This window comes from Notechis scutatus, chromosome 4 (assembly GCF_049901735.1).
Source record: "Notechis scutatus isolate UNSWTSFEM ecotype Mainland chromosome 4, rNotScu1.2, whole genome shotgun sequence".
Classification (NCBI taxonomy): domain Eukaryota; kingdom Metazoa; phylum Chordata; class Lepidosauria; order Squamata; family Elapidae; genus Notechis; species Notechis scutatus.
Genome location: NC_142012.1, coordinates 122,750,201 through 122,769,004, shown reverse-complemented (window position 1 = coordinate 122,769,004; position 18,804 = coordinate 122,750,201). Strand labels below are relative to the sequence as shown.

Below are 18,804 nucleotides of genomic sequence, written 5' to 3'. Positions count from 1 at the left end.
TGCCACTTTGCACCCCTGACTCACTGCTTGTCTTGGCTGGAGACACTAATTGTAAGTTTCAAAAATGTAAATACCCGGTACAGGCACAAAAAATTAGCCCACTTCTGCTTTAGATTTTTAAACATAACAGTATTATTCAATTATATATTTTGTCAAGAAAACTGGAAGATTCTGAAGAAGCCTGATACAGCCTTAGGCCAAAGGCTAGGAACCATATTTTGAAATTTGTTCCGTCCCACTGTATTTATCTGAATTATACCTTGCTATCTTAAATCCTCTGACACGAGATTATCTACTTTAATACTGAGCGAGTGGGAGGTCTACTAATCTCAAATGACTTAAATTGAGGTAGTTTTTCCCAACTCGGGCCCTCCAGATTTTTCACTTCCAGAAATTATAGGCAGCAGATCTGATGCAGCTGGGAGCACAGGACTAGAAATAAAGTGGCAATAAGTCCCTGTCCTATTGTTTCTCTTATTCTTTTATTTTTCTTATATGTACCCATATCATGTATTCACAACTATGTATACACTTATACTTATTATCTTGTAAACAATTGGCGAATCAAATAAATAAATAAATAAATAAAAATAAATAAATAAGATATTTTCACTCCACATGCTAAAGAAACTCTTCCCTCTGGCTCTTCCTCAAAGTTGATAGGGCCCCATAGTTGCTGGCATCTGTTGGTGTTGCTCCCTCTCTCATAAATTATTCCTGGTGCTTTCAAGAGTTCTTCCCCATTACAGCTTTTGATATGCTTTCCTCCCATCCTATATTGCTTGGGAAATGCAGCAGGGCCATGGTGGCTGCTTTTAGAGGGGGGAGGAGTCCTGAAACCCCATGACTGGATGGAAAGGGGTCTACAGAGGTGGCCTCAGGTGTCTCCTCCATATTCATAGAAAGTTTACATAGATTTGCTCCATTTCCCAATGGAAACACTAACGTTTGCAAGATAATCTTTGCTGGTACTAAGAAGCTCTGCTGTGAGGTAGACATCTATGCATCTCGGTATTGAGGCAAGGAAGGTGTGTACATGAGCCCTAAACATTTAACAAACACAGAATGTCTTTGACAATCATACTCGAAGCATTTGCTAACCACATGGCCCAAAGGCTTCTCGTCCATATGAACGTTGTTGTTTGCACTGGCACATTATACAACAAAACTCTTGTCCTCCCAATTTTCTGGCATTTTAAAGAGTATTTCCTGCAGGGTGTGTCATTCTGGGTTTAAGCAGCAATATGAATGGCTAGTTTCAAAAAAAATTGCTGCTTTTATATAGAATAAATTTATTTAGTTTCTTAATGCTATTTGAAAATATTCAAGCAGAAACTAATTTAGGAATCATGTGACTGTAATCAATGATTCCAGAATTAACATTTCCATTTTAGAAGAACCGACAAAATATAAAAGTAAACAGCTTTGCATAGTTAAGAAAGACTTGAGTTGATAAAAGAAAAAAATAATGGCATATTTAGAACACACCATTCATTTTGAAGTTCTAGGCAGAAGTTTCTTTATATGGAAAGTTTTGGTTGGTCCGGTCACTTAATTTCACGTAGCAGGAAGACTTGACATTTCAGCATTGAAAGAATGCCATTTCTTCCTTTCCCAACGCAGAGATTCTTCATTGTGCTCATAAAAGAATCTCTTCGTACTGTAGTTTATAGGGAGTGGAGGGAGCTTTTGCAGAAAGTGGCAATTCTGCAAAGGTAATATATTACTTGCTGGCAACTGGCAACACCTCCAGTTATTATAGCTGTCCAATATATCAAATGACAATCTGTCCTTCTTCTCTTCAGTCCCAGAGTAATTACAATTGCATGCAAACATTTACGCACTCCTGGCTCTGTTTAACTTTGCACCATATCAAGGTTGGTCACCTGTTCCTTAGGGATTTATTGGGATGCACAATTTCACAGGTGGTATCTAAACTTCCAACTTCCAGTACTTCAACATTAATGTTGAGGAATGGACTTTATAAAATAGCTTTCACTAACTTTGAGTGGTAATCTCCAGTTGTGCTGGACTTCCTCCTATCCTTAGCTTGGCATACATCTGATTTGAGTTGGAGAACTTCAGCTTGAGCAAGGCCATTATAAATTTAAAAATTGCAAAGGTTGGGAGAGGGAAGAAACACCTTTATCTGGTTTTGGCATTGCCAAAATTTGATTTTCTTCTTTATGGCTTAATGTGAACTCAGCTACTGTAGCTTGTAGTAAGAATAATATTGCACTAATAAAATGAGTCCATTGGCCCCAGTCCTTCACATGTATTCTTTTCTGATCTCGGAACGTGAAAAAGAGAAGATTGCCTTCAGTATGTGGATACCAGTTTGAAGAGATTCCTGTCTGATAATCTGCATAGGTGTGAAATAGTATGAGAGTGATGAGTGATCAATCATATGAAAGATAGATTTCCTTGTATTTTGAACGTTATTAATTCTATTTCTAATCTTCATCTTTCTAATCAACCCCGACTCTGCATCAAGTTTTCTTAGTGAACTAACTTGTAAACTTTCAGTTTTCAAGTTTTATTTCTGAGCATAAATATGGCAAGAACAATTTTATATACCGAAACTCTGCTACTATAAAGCTTTATCTCCAGGACCCTTAAATAGCACTAGTAATAGCAGTTAAGACTTATATACTGTTCCATACTATTTTACAGTACTGTCTGAGCCATTTATAGAGTCAGCATATTGCCCCCAACAATCTGGATTCTTATTTTACTGACCTTAGAAGAATGGATGGCTGAATCAACCTTCAGCCTGTCAGGATCGAACTCCTATCTGTGGGCAGTTAGAGCCGGTTGCACCCACTTCCTCACGCCCACCTGGCCACACCCGCCCAGTCGTGTCCACCCAGTTGTGCCCACCCATTCATAGTGGGCTGGCTGCTCTGAGTCATCAGACACTCAGGAAAATTCTAAAGAAAAATGAAATAAATGAGGTGTGCTATATAAAATAGAAGGAAGGGAGACTGACAAGGACCTAGAAATATATGTGATTCAGAAGGATGATCTTACTTCCTTTTTTTTGTGCGACTTTGAATCAATCTCAATTCCTGGTGGCTGGCAATTTATTCAAAAGGGTTTAAGGACAACTCACAGCAGCCAGGTTGGCTCAACCAAGTGGATGCAGATAGGTCAACATGGATGGCTGGATACGGGGAGTGGGTGCAACTAACTCGACGCTGTTGACTCAGCAATACTCACTCAGTGCGGCCAAGTGGGCACGGACAAGTAGGTGTGGCTGGGTCTCCACAGAACAAAGTGCACCAACTATTTAAGCACAAATCATGCATGCATGTGTACAGAAATCCACAGACCCATGTCTAACGAATTGTTGTACTAATGAGCTCCTATTACCCATTTTTATTTTCTCTCCTCATTAATGTCTGTAAATATCTTGCAATAGGCACTATAGGATTAACTCTAAACCTCTTAACAATTGACTTGTGCTGTATAACGTGAGTATGTTACGTAATGACCCTCCTTAACTTACGTGGCTGAATGTTAAAAATAAAACCTGTAACTTTGGACTAGAATAATTGAATTAACTGTTCCTTCCCCTTATTTTAGAAGTAGATGCTCCCCATAATAGTGAATCTGAGTGCTTAAAACTATGAGAGCTCTATTATTGGGAAAAATCATTCCTGAAAATTAATCTGAATGCATGTAGTATGTATGTTCGTCCAGACGAACACAATACACAAGCCTGATGATGGCAAATGAGATTCTGACGAAACGTCACTACAACTTTAAAAGCACAACTATAATGACATGGGAAAATACCCAAATAAAGCTGAATACCATGCATATAGATACCCGCAAAAACTTAAGAAAACAAATGTATGTATGTATGTATGTATGTATGTATGTATGTATGTATGTATGTACGTAAACAGAAGATATGTAAAAAGAGCAGTCAGGCCAAACTTGAAATTCTGAAGCGGATTTGACTCAGTGAAGATGGTTAGAAAGTATAATATAAATAATTTTGGATCTTATATGTTTGTATCAATATCATTATTTAAATAGCTGCTTTTAGGATATCTTCCAAACTAATGATATGATATTTCAGTGAAATATCCTGTAGGATCCATTTAGTCAAATATTTTCTGTTTTGAAGAACACGCCATCTCTACTTTTTCCGGACAGTGTAATAGGTTACCATAATATGAATAAACAACCTATTCAAGGGGGATGCTGTTGCAGGTCAGCATTTGGGAAACAGACCTTTCATTTAAAATTCCAGAAATAAAAACACTTAGAAGGTTCACAGCTTAATCTTGTCTTTATATTCTTTTTCTGATGAGCTAATTTAAAAAAAAAAACATTTGTTATCATGACTCTAGCTCAAGTGAACATCAGTACACAAACTACACATCACCAAAACATAATCACAAAAATTCCAAAGCACTCACCAGTTCTAGAAACTAAAGAACAAAGAGCAGTGTTACAAATAAGACCATATCTTTGCTTGTTAATCACCTGTGTATGGATTTTTTTTTTGCATTTCCTGCAGTTGCAATAAACATATATTGGTCTTCAAGACGTTTATTTTCAAATGGGAACAAGTTATTACAGACATTGCCATGATCCTGTTTTACCAGATTTGGAAGTACCATTCTATTCCTTTGTGCTATGAAAAATAAAATACAATTGACAATTACAGTTTTAGAGTGACGATACTAAAAAAAAAGTTTCCTATTATATTCTGTTTTGTGGATTAACAGCAATTTCCTTTTCCCTTAGTTAAATTAGCCAAACCAATAGATAAAGGATTGTCAGGGCTACACTTTTAAAAATTGAGGAGCATACATTACCTGTTTCCTATTTAGACAAATGAGAAGTTTGTAGACCTCATTGTAATGAATGTATAATTAAAAGCATGCAAAATGCTTTGATCAAAGAGCTTTAGTTTCTACAATCCACCTTCATGATTCTTCAGTTTTATTTTTCTGATGCAGCTCCTCACAGTCATAATAGTTTCACTATGTCTCAACATTTAATGTTATCCTAAATCCTGAATATATATGCAAATAAAGATTAAGTTTGGATTCATTAGTGATTTGATTTTTTTTTTTACTGTGAGCATTAAATGTTGTGCTTTTTATCCATATAAGTCAACCTATGAATCACATGTACCTTTTCAAGAAAAGCTCTCTAATATTCTATGTAGATATTTCTGCACCTAGAAATGTGACTGTACCAGACAATTCGCGGGCGTTCCAGAAAAAGCATCATAAAATATTACATAGCACGGACAATTATAAGGTTTATCAAAGGTCCCATTTCTGAGCTATCTGGTACCACTGAAAGGCCACTAAATAATTGTAGTTACTTGAATGAGCACTGTCACTAAAAACAGAAGAGTTACAGTCCAATTACATTTTGTAAAACTAGGCAATCTCTTTGATATGTGACTTCACTGAAAAACAAAACTGCTACGAAGTCTTAAAAGGCTACGGCTTTGAAAGCAGACAGGAACACCAACAGAAAATTTCCCTATGGTGCTCTATAAAGGATGAGTTGCATCTAAGCTTTATTCCAGTAGGCATGATATAAATCAGGAGGAAGCAAAAATTATTTTATCAGAGATGCTGCTTCCTGAATGCACATTCTAGACATTTGAACCCAGTTTGAGTCAGCATGAAGGGGACAATTGTGCTTTCATTACTATGGTTGGTTCACTTTCAGCTAGATATATAAGGTCCATGTCAGAAAAATGAAGGTTGAGGGTTACCTCGATATAGTGTCAAGAATAACTCTTTGGAAGATTTTCTATTTCAGGAAAATAATAATTTGATTATTTAGGAAGGGAAAGAAAAAAACAATTATGTATAGCTTTTAATGTTAAAAAAACATTTTCAAAAAAATTAAATAGTTTTTAAAGATTTTCCCACACCAAGAGAGCAGCAAGAAATTACACACAGACCATTATTTCTCTTGTTGATGCTGTTACTAGATGCATTAGAATTTTACTCAAGAAAGAGTAAAATCCCCAAAAATTTAATTTTGGGAAGTGTGAAATCCCACTACACAAACAGGCCCCAAAAGATTCTTATCTGTGGGACCAGAAAAGAGGAATACACAAGATGTTTTTTCCTTAGTCTCTTATTTAATCAAAATAGATTTTGTTTACTGCATAGTGGGGTGCTTATCCTATTCTAATGTAATAAACATACATAAATTCTTAATATAATTTTCAAAATGCTCAGCTTCCCTGATGACGGAACAGTGAAAATGGCTCAACATTATTACAAGGGATTCCTTTATTCAGCTGTGTCCTTAATTGAACAGTTTTGTTTTAAATAAACAACTGCAAGTATTAGAAACGCTAATTTTTATAGTAAGAATTTTTCTTATGGCTAAAATTTAGTTGTGCTCTAGTTTGCTTCCACTGTGAATATACAATTCACAATTCCAAGGTAGTATTCATTCCAAAACAAAATTCACTTTATATATGTGAGAATTCCACATTCAATCAATTTATTTAATGTTTTGAAGAGAAAAAGAAAAAAAACAAGGTGGAATATTTAGAGCCAATGAACAACAAAGCCTTAGTAAAGAGCTGTAGATTGAACAGGAAGTTTCTTTCAAGTACATGCAGGGTGAAGTTGAAAGGAAATCCTTCCTTTTGTGGCCACTTTCACGGCAATGAATGATTTAGCATTACTCTACCCAAATAGCTCAGTTTCAGCCTTTTCCTCGAAATGGACACTTTCTCTATGAAAACATATTTTATACATCAAGATTATCTGGCCAGTATTTGGTTTGTTCAGAAACAAACAGCACTGAAATGTTTGGGGGAAATGGCAGGTAGGAGCAGGACTGAATATACAAGCAAAGTTGCACTAGCCACCTCTCACCCTATTTAAAACTCCACCAGGGAGCAGGGGAAAATAATCACACATGAAAACGAACACGGACAGCATTCAGGAGAGATCGTTTTGAATCAGTGCCTCCCAACCACAGCAACTTTATAGGTGGACTTCAACTCCCGGAATTCCCCAGCAGGTCCACAAATTTTAAAGTTGTGGAGGTTGAGAAATGCTGTTCTAAAGATGAGAACAATCTCCTGATATTCTGTTCTGCATGTCGCACACATGGCAAAAGCTGTAGGCCTTGTATTTAGGAGATTAAAGGGTAATAGTAAGTTTCTAACCATAACTCAATTCTTTCTTCTCCTCTTGCTATAGGAAGTAATATGTAGTAGCAAAAAAATCTGAAATAAAACAAAAATGTTCTAGGTACACTTGCATATTGGATTAGCATTATTTTTCCCAAGGAAACCAATGTCTCAGGCTATATTTCCTTGCTGATAGGGGTCTGGATAATAGATCATATATGGGATGAACAAACATAGAGACAGAACCAGCCACCCAAATATTCTATGTTCCCATCAGTGTATGATCCACTGAGATTGCTACTAGGAATTGTACTAATTGCAAGGACTACTCTAGCAACATAAACATTTTGTTTTCTGGAATTTCACACTTAAAAACAAACCTTTGCCAACTGAATTAAGCTTGTATCATCCAATATCCCCAGTTGGTGATGATGATTGCCTAATGGCCTTATCATGGGATTACTTAGAAATACAGAACCAGTTTATTTTTATCTCTAAATCTGCACAAAACAGGTTTTCCCACTATTTCCTCTTCTTACATAAACTGGGCTTCCAGCTTAAAGGCTGAAATGTGGAGTCATGACATCAATTATTTTATTAGTTCCTTTCCAATTAGGTGGGAGAATAAAAAAGTGCTGGTTCATCCACAAATGATTCAACTAGGTTTGTAGGAAGAATAAGATATTTTTTTTTGCAAGGATTTATTTAATAAAGGTGTAGGAAAAATGTAGGAAGCTATAAGTGGGTAGACAACCCTGTAGTTTCTGTAACTTTTTGTAATATACCTTCCTTAAATATGGTATCCATCAAAACAAGGAAACTGATGATCAATAAACCTCTCCACTTATGCAATATTAGACTTAAAAAATAAAGCTTACATTTTCATTTACTAGCATCTCCCAGACTAACATTTCATACAGATAAATAAATGCAAAGGTCTTAATTGAAATCGTTTTAAACTCCCATTATGACCACTTAACTAGTTTCCGGCCACCTGGGCCTTCATTTGGCATTAACCTGGCAATTCTTTACAGTCCAAGGCCATCTTACAGTGAAAGAGAGGGGCCATTTGTATAAGTCTCAAAAGTTAGAGGTATCAGCCCGCTGTTCCTCTCTTACTTGCTCATCAAAAGGGATCTCCCAGTTGAATGAATGATGGTAATGATTTTTCTGCTTAAGAGCAAAGCAAGAAATTCTGACATGTTAAATATATTTATAGGAAGTCAGCACGGGGGATAAGAATTGTTGAGGGGATTCATTGTGAAGAGGGAAAGTGTGCACGTCAGTCATTCAGGAAAGATAAAACAAAACTTTGATATAGCAGCACCCAAGCAGTCAGCTGTGCTGAGGAGAACTTGCTGGAGATCAACTGCATGAGAACTTGGTTCCAAAAGCATCCGAGAGCCTCTGTCTCTTCAGCAATATCTGTTTTGAGGATACATCTTTTGTCCTGGCATTGGCAGATCATTTAAGTATTGCAGCTCAGTCTGAGGAAAAGAAAGACAAGGAAATAATTATTTGTCACTTATAACTTTGTAACTAGAACTTAATTTACATGCTTTACAAATTAGAGAGGACTATATCATTAATTTTATTTGAATGAACATTTATATTTCTTTTGTACATTTGTCATATTAATCATGATACATGTAATGGATGAACAGCTCTACAGAATTGAAAAAATACATTTTGGGGGGTTCTGAGTAGTTCTGTCTTTCTGCATTATAGGTAATGCCTAAAATATAGGCATTAAGCAATATATGTAATGCCTGAAACCTTTACATAACCTAAAATAAAAATCATGCGTACAGTTGAACTTGCACGAAATGAATGTAGATACAGCTCTGTGAATGAGATACAATTGTGGAGTATGGAATACTGCACAATGTACATGGAATACTGCACAATGTACATGGAATACAACACTTTTGGGTTCTAATTGTTAGTGATTTTTGAGCAGAATAGATTTCTGAGGCGAAAAAGACTGATAAACCCACAACATAAATTAATGTGTCAATAATTAAGAAAAGAATTAGAAAAGACACCATCATCTTGTGCTGCATTTATTCAACCTCTCTGTTGCAGTCAGAATGACAGGCTGAGGCCTGCAGATCCACTTCAAATAAAGGCTGTATACATATACATAGTTTTAATAGAGGCCATAAGTGACTGCTTTGGATAACTGATTATTAGGCTCCATTCTTCCATCTCCGAACATTTGAAAGTCGTAAGAGTGTATAAGTTATTCTTCATCACAATCTCTGTGATTCACACAAGACAGATAAGTAACAAGCTTTTTACCTAAAAAGGCACACTTGATCGTGAGCACACTGGAGACAGGTTGGATAAGCATCCTGGTTCAAAGCAAACCATTCTCATGTGTTTGCCCAGGGGGAGACCACTCTAAGGTGTGTATGGTTAAAGCTGCTGGTCTTGTGAAAGTGACAAAAGATATCTTATCAAAGAACTAACAAAAGAGACTAATGGCTGCAATTCTTCTAATTTGAGAAAGCTTTGTTGATACCAAGAAACTCTGACACAAATTTGATGTGTATGGTGTTAGACAAAAGGGAAAATAAAGCCTATAGCATATCCAAATGATTTACCGTAGTTCCATTCCAACTAATTGCTCATTTCGGGGGAGGGAGGGAAGTGCCAAACTGACATCTCAAAAAAGCTTTGAGAAGGAAACACCTAGTGGTAAAATGCAACAACGTATCAGAAGCAGCTCACCACAGCCCACAAGACAAAGTTTAATGATTTTGCATGTGAATGTGATGCCAATTAGAAATCCTGCCTCAACAATAAATATAAAAGGCATGAAGCCACTGGCTTGAAGGCCTTTCCATCATACCCATCATCATAAAGTTCCATACTAGAATAAAACTGGACGGGGTGAAACAACCTTTACAACCTTTAAAGAAACATCTAATAGTGGAGTATGTGGAAAATGACACCTCCTTGTAGAAGTGGCTACAAGGTTAACTCTGGGAGAAGAGTGGGAGGAGATAGGAAGAAATCTAGAATATATTCAAGGAAACAATTAATGCCTTTATAGTTACAAAATGTAAGAATCATTAACATTATAGGTTTTTGAATTTCTATGGTTTCTATGCTGCTTTCATAATCTAGTGGTGTTTGAGAGCTCAGCCTCTGTGATGCTCCCAAGTGGACACTGAGGGTTCAGATGTTAACTTTCCGTGTGTGAATCAGGGTATGGTGCACACGGCGACAATGGAATTCTGCTTAGGTCCCAAGGAGGAAAAAAGCAAACCAAGGATGAGGGAATGATATAAGGGCACAAGCCATAAAGCATCTTCATCAAGACAAAGGAAAGAAAACAGTAGAAGGGGATAAAACAAAAGCATCTGACCAACAGAATTGAAAGTGATGAACTAGAACTGATGCTGGCCCTCATGGAATTCTCAGTATTCTGACTGTTCTGGGCTGCAAACATTTCTATGTTTGCCTGTTCCCACAGTGAAGCAAGACGACAGTAACAGTTGGGTGCAGATGCTAGTCATGAGATAGCAGATGACTGACTCAATGAATCTGTTAAAATATCCTGCCCAGAAGATGAGCTGTGATGAGAAACATTTTGATTCTAAATTTGAACCTACAACTGGGTGAGGGATTTCCTAATGGCCTATTTATTCAGGTACCATGTAACTGAATGTAACTTGTTTAATGTAATTTGCACTGTCTGGTGTCTGTGGAAAGGCTCCAACATCTTGCACACTGCCAGGAGCTATAGAAGGTTGACATAAGAGTTTCTGCGTTTTGGGTATCTGCACTCCCTGGATCTGAATAAAGCAACAGTGAGCTACCAAACCACAGCAGGCATTGGTAGTTTAGTATATGCACTCGTGGTAAAAAGGACACGTCCATTACTAAGTTATGTCAATCTACCCTCCTATGGAGCCATGAATATTGGTTGGCATGGTAAGTATTTACAAGAAAAAAGGACATTGTTAAACTCTTCCAAGAAAAAGCAACATGGGTTGCTCAGCAGGAGAAAAACACTGCCAGTTTCGTTGGTAATTGTGCATCTAAAACTATGGCCAACACTATCACCCTTCATCAGCATGCCTGGCTCTACTCCACAGGTCTCATGCAGAAAGCAAAGGCATGCATTAAAGACATGCTGTTTGACAGAGAAGGACTCTTACTAGTAGAACTGACACTATCCTCAATTAGATTCAAAAACTGGCTTACTGTTTAGTGCACAGGCCTGGTTCTCAACAAGTGGGGGGTCATTAAAGGACGATATGCAGGGTACTTTCTAAAGGAGCCACTGAAAGGCTTCCATGCTTTTAGCTAAAATCTGAGATTTATGATATGTTGATATACCAAGAGGAAAATGGTGCACTTGCATCAGTTTTGATCCTTGGAACGAATGGCTTCCTATCAGTCCAAAAATTCCATAAGGTTTCTCATATCCGTTCCTTGAAAAGGGACACTATTTTTCACCAATGGGTTTAAAGGATACCTATTTCATTTTTCATCATATTCTGAGTTTTAAAGTGAAGACACAAACTTACTGGCTTTCCTTTGGATTAGGTATTGCCCTCCCCCATAGTCCTCTAAATCTGTAGCTATCATAATAGCTCATTTCAGATTCTCTGGAATAAAATATTATCTTTACTTGAATCATTTTTTGTTGTTCCTGACATATAGTGGCACCATCTTTTAAGTGTGTAGGTATAGACTATCCAATGTTAACAGAAAATTATTATTCTCTGTGTTAGATGCTTCAGATCACCTGGCACCTGGCCTATTGCATTTCTTCCATACCATTGCTCAGGCGTATGACTCTGATTATATCAGATGATATCTGTGGATAGTCTCAAAGGGAGGAACTTTTATATATAAAATATAAAGCTATAAAAGCTATAGAAGATAGACATACCAATTTCTGCTCTTTGGTTGTCCATACGGATCAGAAAGTAGATACAATCTTGGATAACTACAGTTGAAAGCCAGATATAACGGGGGAACTTATCTTGCCAACATAAAGAACATTTAAGTATTCGGGGTCTGGAGTATGATGGCCTGAGTCAAGCCTAACATCTTGGAACCAAGAAAGCATGCTACAACATGCTTCTACATTGCAGAATGGTTACGGAGGCATGACTGAGAGTTAAGACAGATGGAATGTTTCCACTTTAATCTCCCTTTCTGGGGCAATCTATCACAGACCTTGTGTTCTTGCGGTCACATATACCTTGGTTGCCAGTTTACATCCAAGGTTATAGGACAAATCACCATGAATGATGCACCTTACCTTTCTGTTTTGAACCCCAGAGCTATTTAAAATGTACTTTTTATAGCTGTACATGATTTCTATGGGTTACCAAGAGACATCTCTTGGTATTAACTGAAGAACTCTATGAGTTACCTCAATGAGGCTATATACACTGACATTAATCAATGTAATAACTGATAGCCTAAATTTCTGGCCTGCTTGAATGCTATGGGCAGCATAGTTTCTGATGAATCAACTGTGGTATCAGCTACATCTCACAGAAATGCCTTTAAGAGGGAAGAGGTGTTTCTGCAGGCCTGCCCTAAAACACAACATGCTTTTGCTGAAACAGATTAGGCAAATGAAGTTCTTCCCTGTGACTGATAATCTAAACTTGCAAAATACTGCACACATGGTCCTTCATATAAGATTAAAGTACATTTAAGTTGAAGTAGGCAGTTCCTCAGTTTAGAACTGCCTATTTTGTTATTGCTATAATGTTTGAAAGAGTATGGATGGCCCCAGAGGTAGCTATATTAAAGGTGATCAGAATTCCCTACAAAATCCTTGGTTGTACTTATGTGGAAATCAGAGTAATTACAGTGAAAAGAATCGCATATACGCTGTATACAGATTTTAGTGTATGGAACTTGGTGTCCAATCCAAATAATCTGTACAACAATCTTCTTTTAATACCCTTAGGTTCTTGGTCTGAGACATATCCCCTCCCACTATCCCTTTATAAATTCCAATTGAGAACTTTTGCTATGAAAAGGATTATTATGGCACACAATATTATTATGGCATTACATTATCTGTTGATCAACCGTCTGGATAGATTTTTCTTAGTCAGAAATTTCAATGAGAAATGGGATGGCTGGTTGGAAAAAGTGGTTAATAGGTTGCCCATAGTCATCTTAGAGAGTTCAGGAATGCTCTCATTTCAGGAATTAAATCCTTAAGATGCTGTAAACTACATGGCTATTTATATTCCTGGCCTTCCCATTACACAACCTGATGCCTCTTAGAGTTGGTTTGTCTTTACCTGTGCAACTGTAATCTAGAGTATAGTACCATTTATCTGGATATGTAAGTATACGTTCTGGATGGGGAACAGTTCGATTCCGCTTGCATAGCTGGATCATTCAGGAAGTCCCAGATAAGGATCGTATCATCATGTGAGCTGCTGACAATTTGAAATTCATCAAACTGGAGTCGAAAAACTCTGCCAGAATGTTCCTAGATAGAGAAAAGACAACCCAAAGTTAAACTTTTATAGTTATTGGATAAAAATAAAATGTATTTTGTAATTATTCTAAATTTCTAGAGGAAGTAGATCTTTGAAAAATAGTTTCCCTACTGTTAATAGGTGGCCCAAAATGTGGTTCACAACTTGCATTGTGAACATTGCCACATTTCAGGGACTGAAAATTCTGAAATTAGAAGCTTTGTTGCTTGGACTTTTAGGGCTGTGCACGTCTCTAAAAATAATTTACAAGATCATTTCAGATCTTGCATGAGCCCAAACTCATTAGATTAGCGTGAAATTTAGAATAGCTTCCTTAAAGCATTGCTTTTGAGGCTCTTGTTGCAGCCTTAAAAAAAGGAGGGTGCTTTAATGAATAGCAGAGAGACGTTACATTCATGAGAAGTCCAAAAGAATTCTTACAAATCATTTTCAAAGTCTGAATAGCCAAAGTAATAACGGCATAGTACTTATTTGCTTATCTAGCATTTACTAGTAGTTTGAGGTATAATTGAATCAGTGTTCTTATTTACAGAACAGATTTTCAAGGCATGGATTAAGGAGAAAGTTAAAAATATGTTGGCAATCTAAGCCCACTGTAAATGTGGGTATATATTCCATGCATGTGCAAAACAATGTCCATTTGGGCTATTAAAGCCCCAGCTAGTTCAGTACAAAACAAACTTTGTATTTCATATATTTTGGTTCAAGCACCAAATGAGCTCCTTTGGTTTAAGTACCAAATAAAATGGAACAACTTTGGATGAAATAATTTTGAATGCCCTGTTCTTTTTTTTTTGCTGATCTGCCCTTTGATTTCCCCAGTTTGAGGCAGTATAGCAGAAGACTTATCATTTCTCTCCTACTATTGTCTTAAGCTAAGTGATGGAGTTTGGAGATAAAAAGCAGGTATTTGTGGGCCACATAGTACAGGGAGGAAGCCATTTTACATCTGACTGTGATTGGAGAAAGATACTGCTTTCAAAGAGGAAATTACTGTGAGGGATTATTGGATTCATGCTGGAGTCGTGGTGACTGATGATATATTAAATATAACTGATTACTTGCCTTTAAGACACACTATAGTCTGAATCACTTTTAGTCAGTTTGTCCTTTATAAATTCAGTTTTGCAATTTGTATGTGGATCTCTCTAACTTTTCTTTCTCCTTGTTTTCCCAAATCAATCAATGTTTGAATATAAAAGAACACTGAGTCCTCCCAAAAAATATGGTTTTTTATTTGAAGGGAATTGCTTAATTAGGTGTGCTCATGACACATACACATATAAAGAAAGTTCTGGTGACTGTACTGGCCAGATGGTAGTAAAAATGCTATCACTACCCCTAAACACTCGTCCCACACCTGCCACTAACTGAAGCCTGAAAAGTGAGCTAGTGCTGGTTTTTATAAAGAATCTTATGGGGAATCCTGTCTTCACCTGAGTAGATTGATATGTAGGCCTTCAAAAGCAAAAGGAATACTAGATACTAGAGACAACAGTATAATGCAAATACTAAAAGTAATACCAAATGTGTTTTTGTCCCTTTGTGAGGCTGTGCTTTTCACTCACATCTTACTCAGCAAATATTATCCATTGTAAATGCAAAAAGTACAATTAGTATAAGACATGACCTTAGGCATGTGTGCATTCTGTACATACTCTTTTTCCCTGAGATTCAGGATGCATTTATATAAGCAGTTAGTCCTCATTTTCAAACAATTCTGAACACTTTGAAGACAGCAGGACAAAAGAGAACGCGCAGAATGCACATCCTCTTTTAAGTTCATTAAGCCCTTAGTTTGCTTGTCTTTCCACTCCCAAAGTGTTATGCTCAGCTATTTGAATATTAGATCATTTTGGAGTTTTTGAATAGCAATGCACTTGAAAAGTATTCATTCTTTTGTGAAATCTTTAGAGTATATTTAAAAATGTGTTACCACCGTATGCCGGATGGCCTGCTAAGCACACTATGCCTGCTCTTCGGCAATGCTGATGCGGTCTATGGTGGATTGTGCTGCAAAAGCATGTTTGCACTTAGTGGTTTGACCTGTTTGCTGCAATTCTTGTGTGTCTTTAGCACTTTTGTTTTGCTGAGCAAGGTAGTATGCACGACTGAATTTTTGTTCTGTTTACAATGTAAATGTGGCCAGTGGGGCTGGGAGAATTCTTTTGTACTTTCCAGGGCGTGGCCCCTCTCCTGGACAGCAACACATCTTTGTTTTATTAATGTTCTCAATCCACCAGGCAGAAAGCATAGTTCCTTTTTTATTTGTTTTTGGCAGCCAGCAGATAGCAGGCTGCCAAACCAGGTACATTTGCAAATGAACTATTGGGGTAGAAATTCATATTGATCATTTCATGCAAGGTTAGATTCAGATGACAATTTAGATTAAGATGAAGTTTATCTTAAAACATTTTTGAAAATTACCTCATTTGTGTCAATGGGTTGACTGGAATTCATTTTTTTTTCATAATGTCCTATTGCCCTGAAGGATGTAACTGTGTAAGGGTGTATGAAAGCTTAAGGTCTCAATAATCTTCTTTTTCCTTATTATTAAGGAAAACATTGATCTAGCCTAGTAAACTTTTCTTACTTTTCTTTCAATTATTATATACCGACTAAAAAAATAATACATACATTTGAAGCTGAGTTCAAGGAAAGCACATGGCAGCATATGGAAAAAATAATCAAACTGCTTTCATAATGGGAAATTTCAGAAATATTTCATTTCCCACCCTTTGCCAACCTTTTTGCAAGTTGGTTTGCTGGTAGCATGGAGCATGGATTGCTACATCTTATCTGTTCAGTGATTCTAGATGAAATTAAGAGAGCAAGAGGCTTGTTGCTATGACTGAAAGACTCAAAATGTATCATTTTTTTTAAAAAAAAACACAGAATCCTTAAACTGGTTCAGGTTTTGTTCCTTTGAACTGCAGCCACTGACAACAATCTCACAAAATGTAACAAAACATGTTTCCATTTTGCATATAATCATGCTTAGTATGTTGAGAGAACATTGTTATTCTGTTTCTGCATTCCTGCATGATTCCACAAGCCACTCTTGTTTTTTCAACATATATTATCAAAATCGTTATCATCTGTTCTTGACTAGCAATTCATTTTCTGCTAATGTCAAAGCATTCAAAGTATTAAGAACTGAATTCATAAGAAAGAATCCGAAGCACACCATAATAACTGTATTAACTCCTGCTGTTGCTAAAATCTTGGCCCTTTCATTGGTCTCATTCAAGAAAGCATTTGTTATATTCTTATCCAATGTACATTTTATATGGACTATTCACACGGCCTAAAATTTGAACAAGAAAATGAAAACAAATACTTTCTTCATTGGATAACACAAGTTTAATTTCAGATACTGAAGACTGTAGAACAATGGCTAAGATATTTTCCCAAATTGTGTAAACATCTAAAACTTAAAGGTTTCTGCCTATCCTTCCTTGGATAAAAAGTAGGAGACAACTTTAATGAAGCAATGAAACCTTAGGGTTTGTTTACCTTAGCAGCTTAGCCATGAGCAGCAGGATTCACAATTCAGTATCAGCTGAAGTGTGGAACATAATCACTCAAGGGTAATGGATACTGACTCCCCTAGCACCTCATTTATGCTTAATGAATTCTACTCTGCTTCCCACACATTTAAGCCTCTCCGTTAGAAGACAAAACAAAGTGGCTCTTTTTTTTTCTCTTTCACTTGTCTTCATCACTTGTAGATAATGAAAATATATTTAGGCATGTTGGGCAAAAGCTACTGATTTGGTCCATGAAATTTGACTTCTGATAAAGTGGTTTACTTCTGTACAATGACTATACATTATTCTCATCGGAGGAAGGAACTTCCGAAGAAGATGGGTCAGTTGATCTCACCATGTCGTCTGTAACAAATGAACCAAACCTAAGCACAAGACCCAGGCTAGAATAATTCCCCTCTAGCCTGCGACCATCTGCCCAGGACTTGATCTAGATTATACAGACACTCATCCTAGTTGTGTGGCACTGAACTGAATTATCAAAAAGCTGAACATAGCTATTATGTTGTAAAATAGAGTATTTTATACTAGCTCAATGTAAGTGGATGGTCTTTGCAGCCAAATCATTTTTGATAAGCACCAACTAAGTAAAAAAAATAAATAGTTACAGTCTTCCGAATAAATCTATGTGGGAGTGCCACAATACTGGAAGCAATTATTGCTTATATGATTGGCTATCCTTGCAACCTGATTGTGGGGATTCTTTCATTTATGGGCATTTCATTCTGGACTCCAAATTTCACTATTTCAAATTTTCTTATTTTGCTTCTGGAATTTGAATAATAATGTTCTTTGTGCGTGCCAGGTTGTGGGCAATCTCTTTTATAATTAGGCCTTAAATTGTACATAGTGCTTTTCCTCTGTTTAACTTCTCTAACTTCATTCCAGAACTACAAATATATATTTACTTTTACTACATGGAAGTCCCAAATTATGGTATGATGCCACCCTTCTACCTTAGTATTTTGTATCTTTTCCTCTTTATGCAGTGATGAATTCTCACATGAGGCCACTGTTATTTTATATATATAATCTCTTCTATTAAAAACTTAATCAAAATAAGTGTCATCTTTGTTTGTGAGTTTCAATCCAATTTTTTTTTTGGAACCACTGTCTTTTGGTCCAAGCTCTAATTAATCTGGATTTAGTGAATATACTGAAAAATAACATATTAGATGGAAAGGATATAGCAATTAGTGTCAGGTTGTTTCAGTCAGTCTATCTAAAACACTAAAGTAATTGTAGGTTTACATTACTTATTCATGCTTCTTTCCTGTTATTCACAAAATTCCATTTCATTATATATTAATAAAATTTCTATATACATTAATATTAGAACACAGTCAGTTGAAAGCTCTTACCACAAGAGTGCGTAGGCAGAGGGTTCCAGCAGGGGCACGGGGATCGAGTGCAGCTAACAGATCCCATACCTTAATTTTTCTGATAAGGAAAACAAAATAGATACAATTTTCTTAAAAATCAAGTGTAAGGTAAAATTAACTGCCCTCAAGCCAACCCAACATAATTATCTTCTGAAGGAGGGATATATACCTCAGTTAAAACAATGTCCTCAAAAGTACAAGACAGAAATACATGAAGTATACATTTCTTCAGAAATTTGCCT

At 36.4% G+C, this 18,804-nt stretch overlaps 1 protein-coding gene across 27 annotated transcripts in view; it reads right to left on the bottom strand.

The window, feature by feature from the left end:
- Positions 1 to 4,281: 4,281 nt before the first annotated feature.
- The window catches only part of BTRC (beta-transducin repeat containing E3 ubiquitin protein ligase), a 184,952-nt gene continuing 170,429 nt past the window's right edge, over positions 4,282 to 18,804 (bottom strand). For 17 of the 27 annotated variants that reach the window (XM_087964647.1, XM_087964648.1, XM_087964650.1 and 14 more), the window contains 3 exons: positions 18,542 to 18,620; positions 13,429 to 13,622; positions 4,282 to 8,625 (listed from right to left, as the gene is read on the bottom strand). In XM_087964647.1, coding sequence (XP_087820773.1) covers positions 13,461 to 13,622; positions 18,542 to 18,620 — 241 coding nt within the window. In that variant the 3' untranslated portion in view covers positions 4,282 to 8,625; positions 13,429 to 13,460. Of the gene's footprint in view, positions 8,626 to 13,428; positions 13,623 to 16,378; positions 16,445 to 18,541; positions 18,621 to 18,804 lie in introns of those variants that run through there. The other 10 variants (XM_026670058.2, XM_026669803.2, XM_087964661.1 and 7 more) reach the window with 2 other exon arrangements.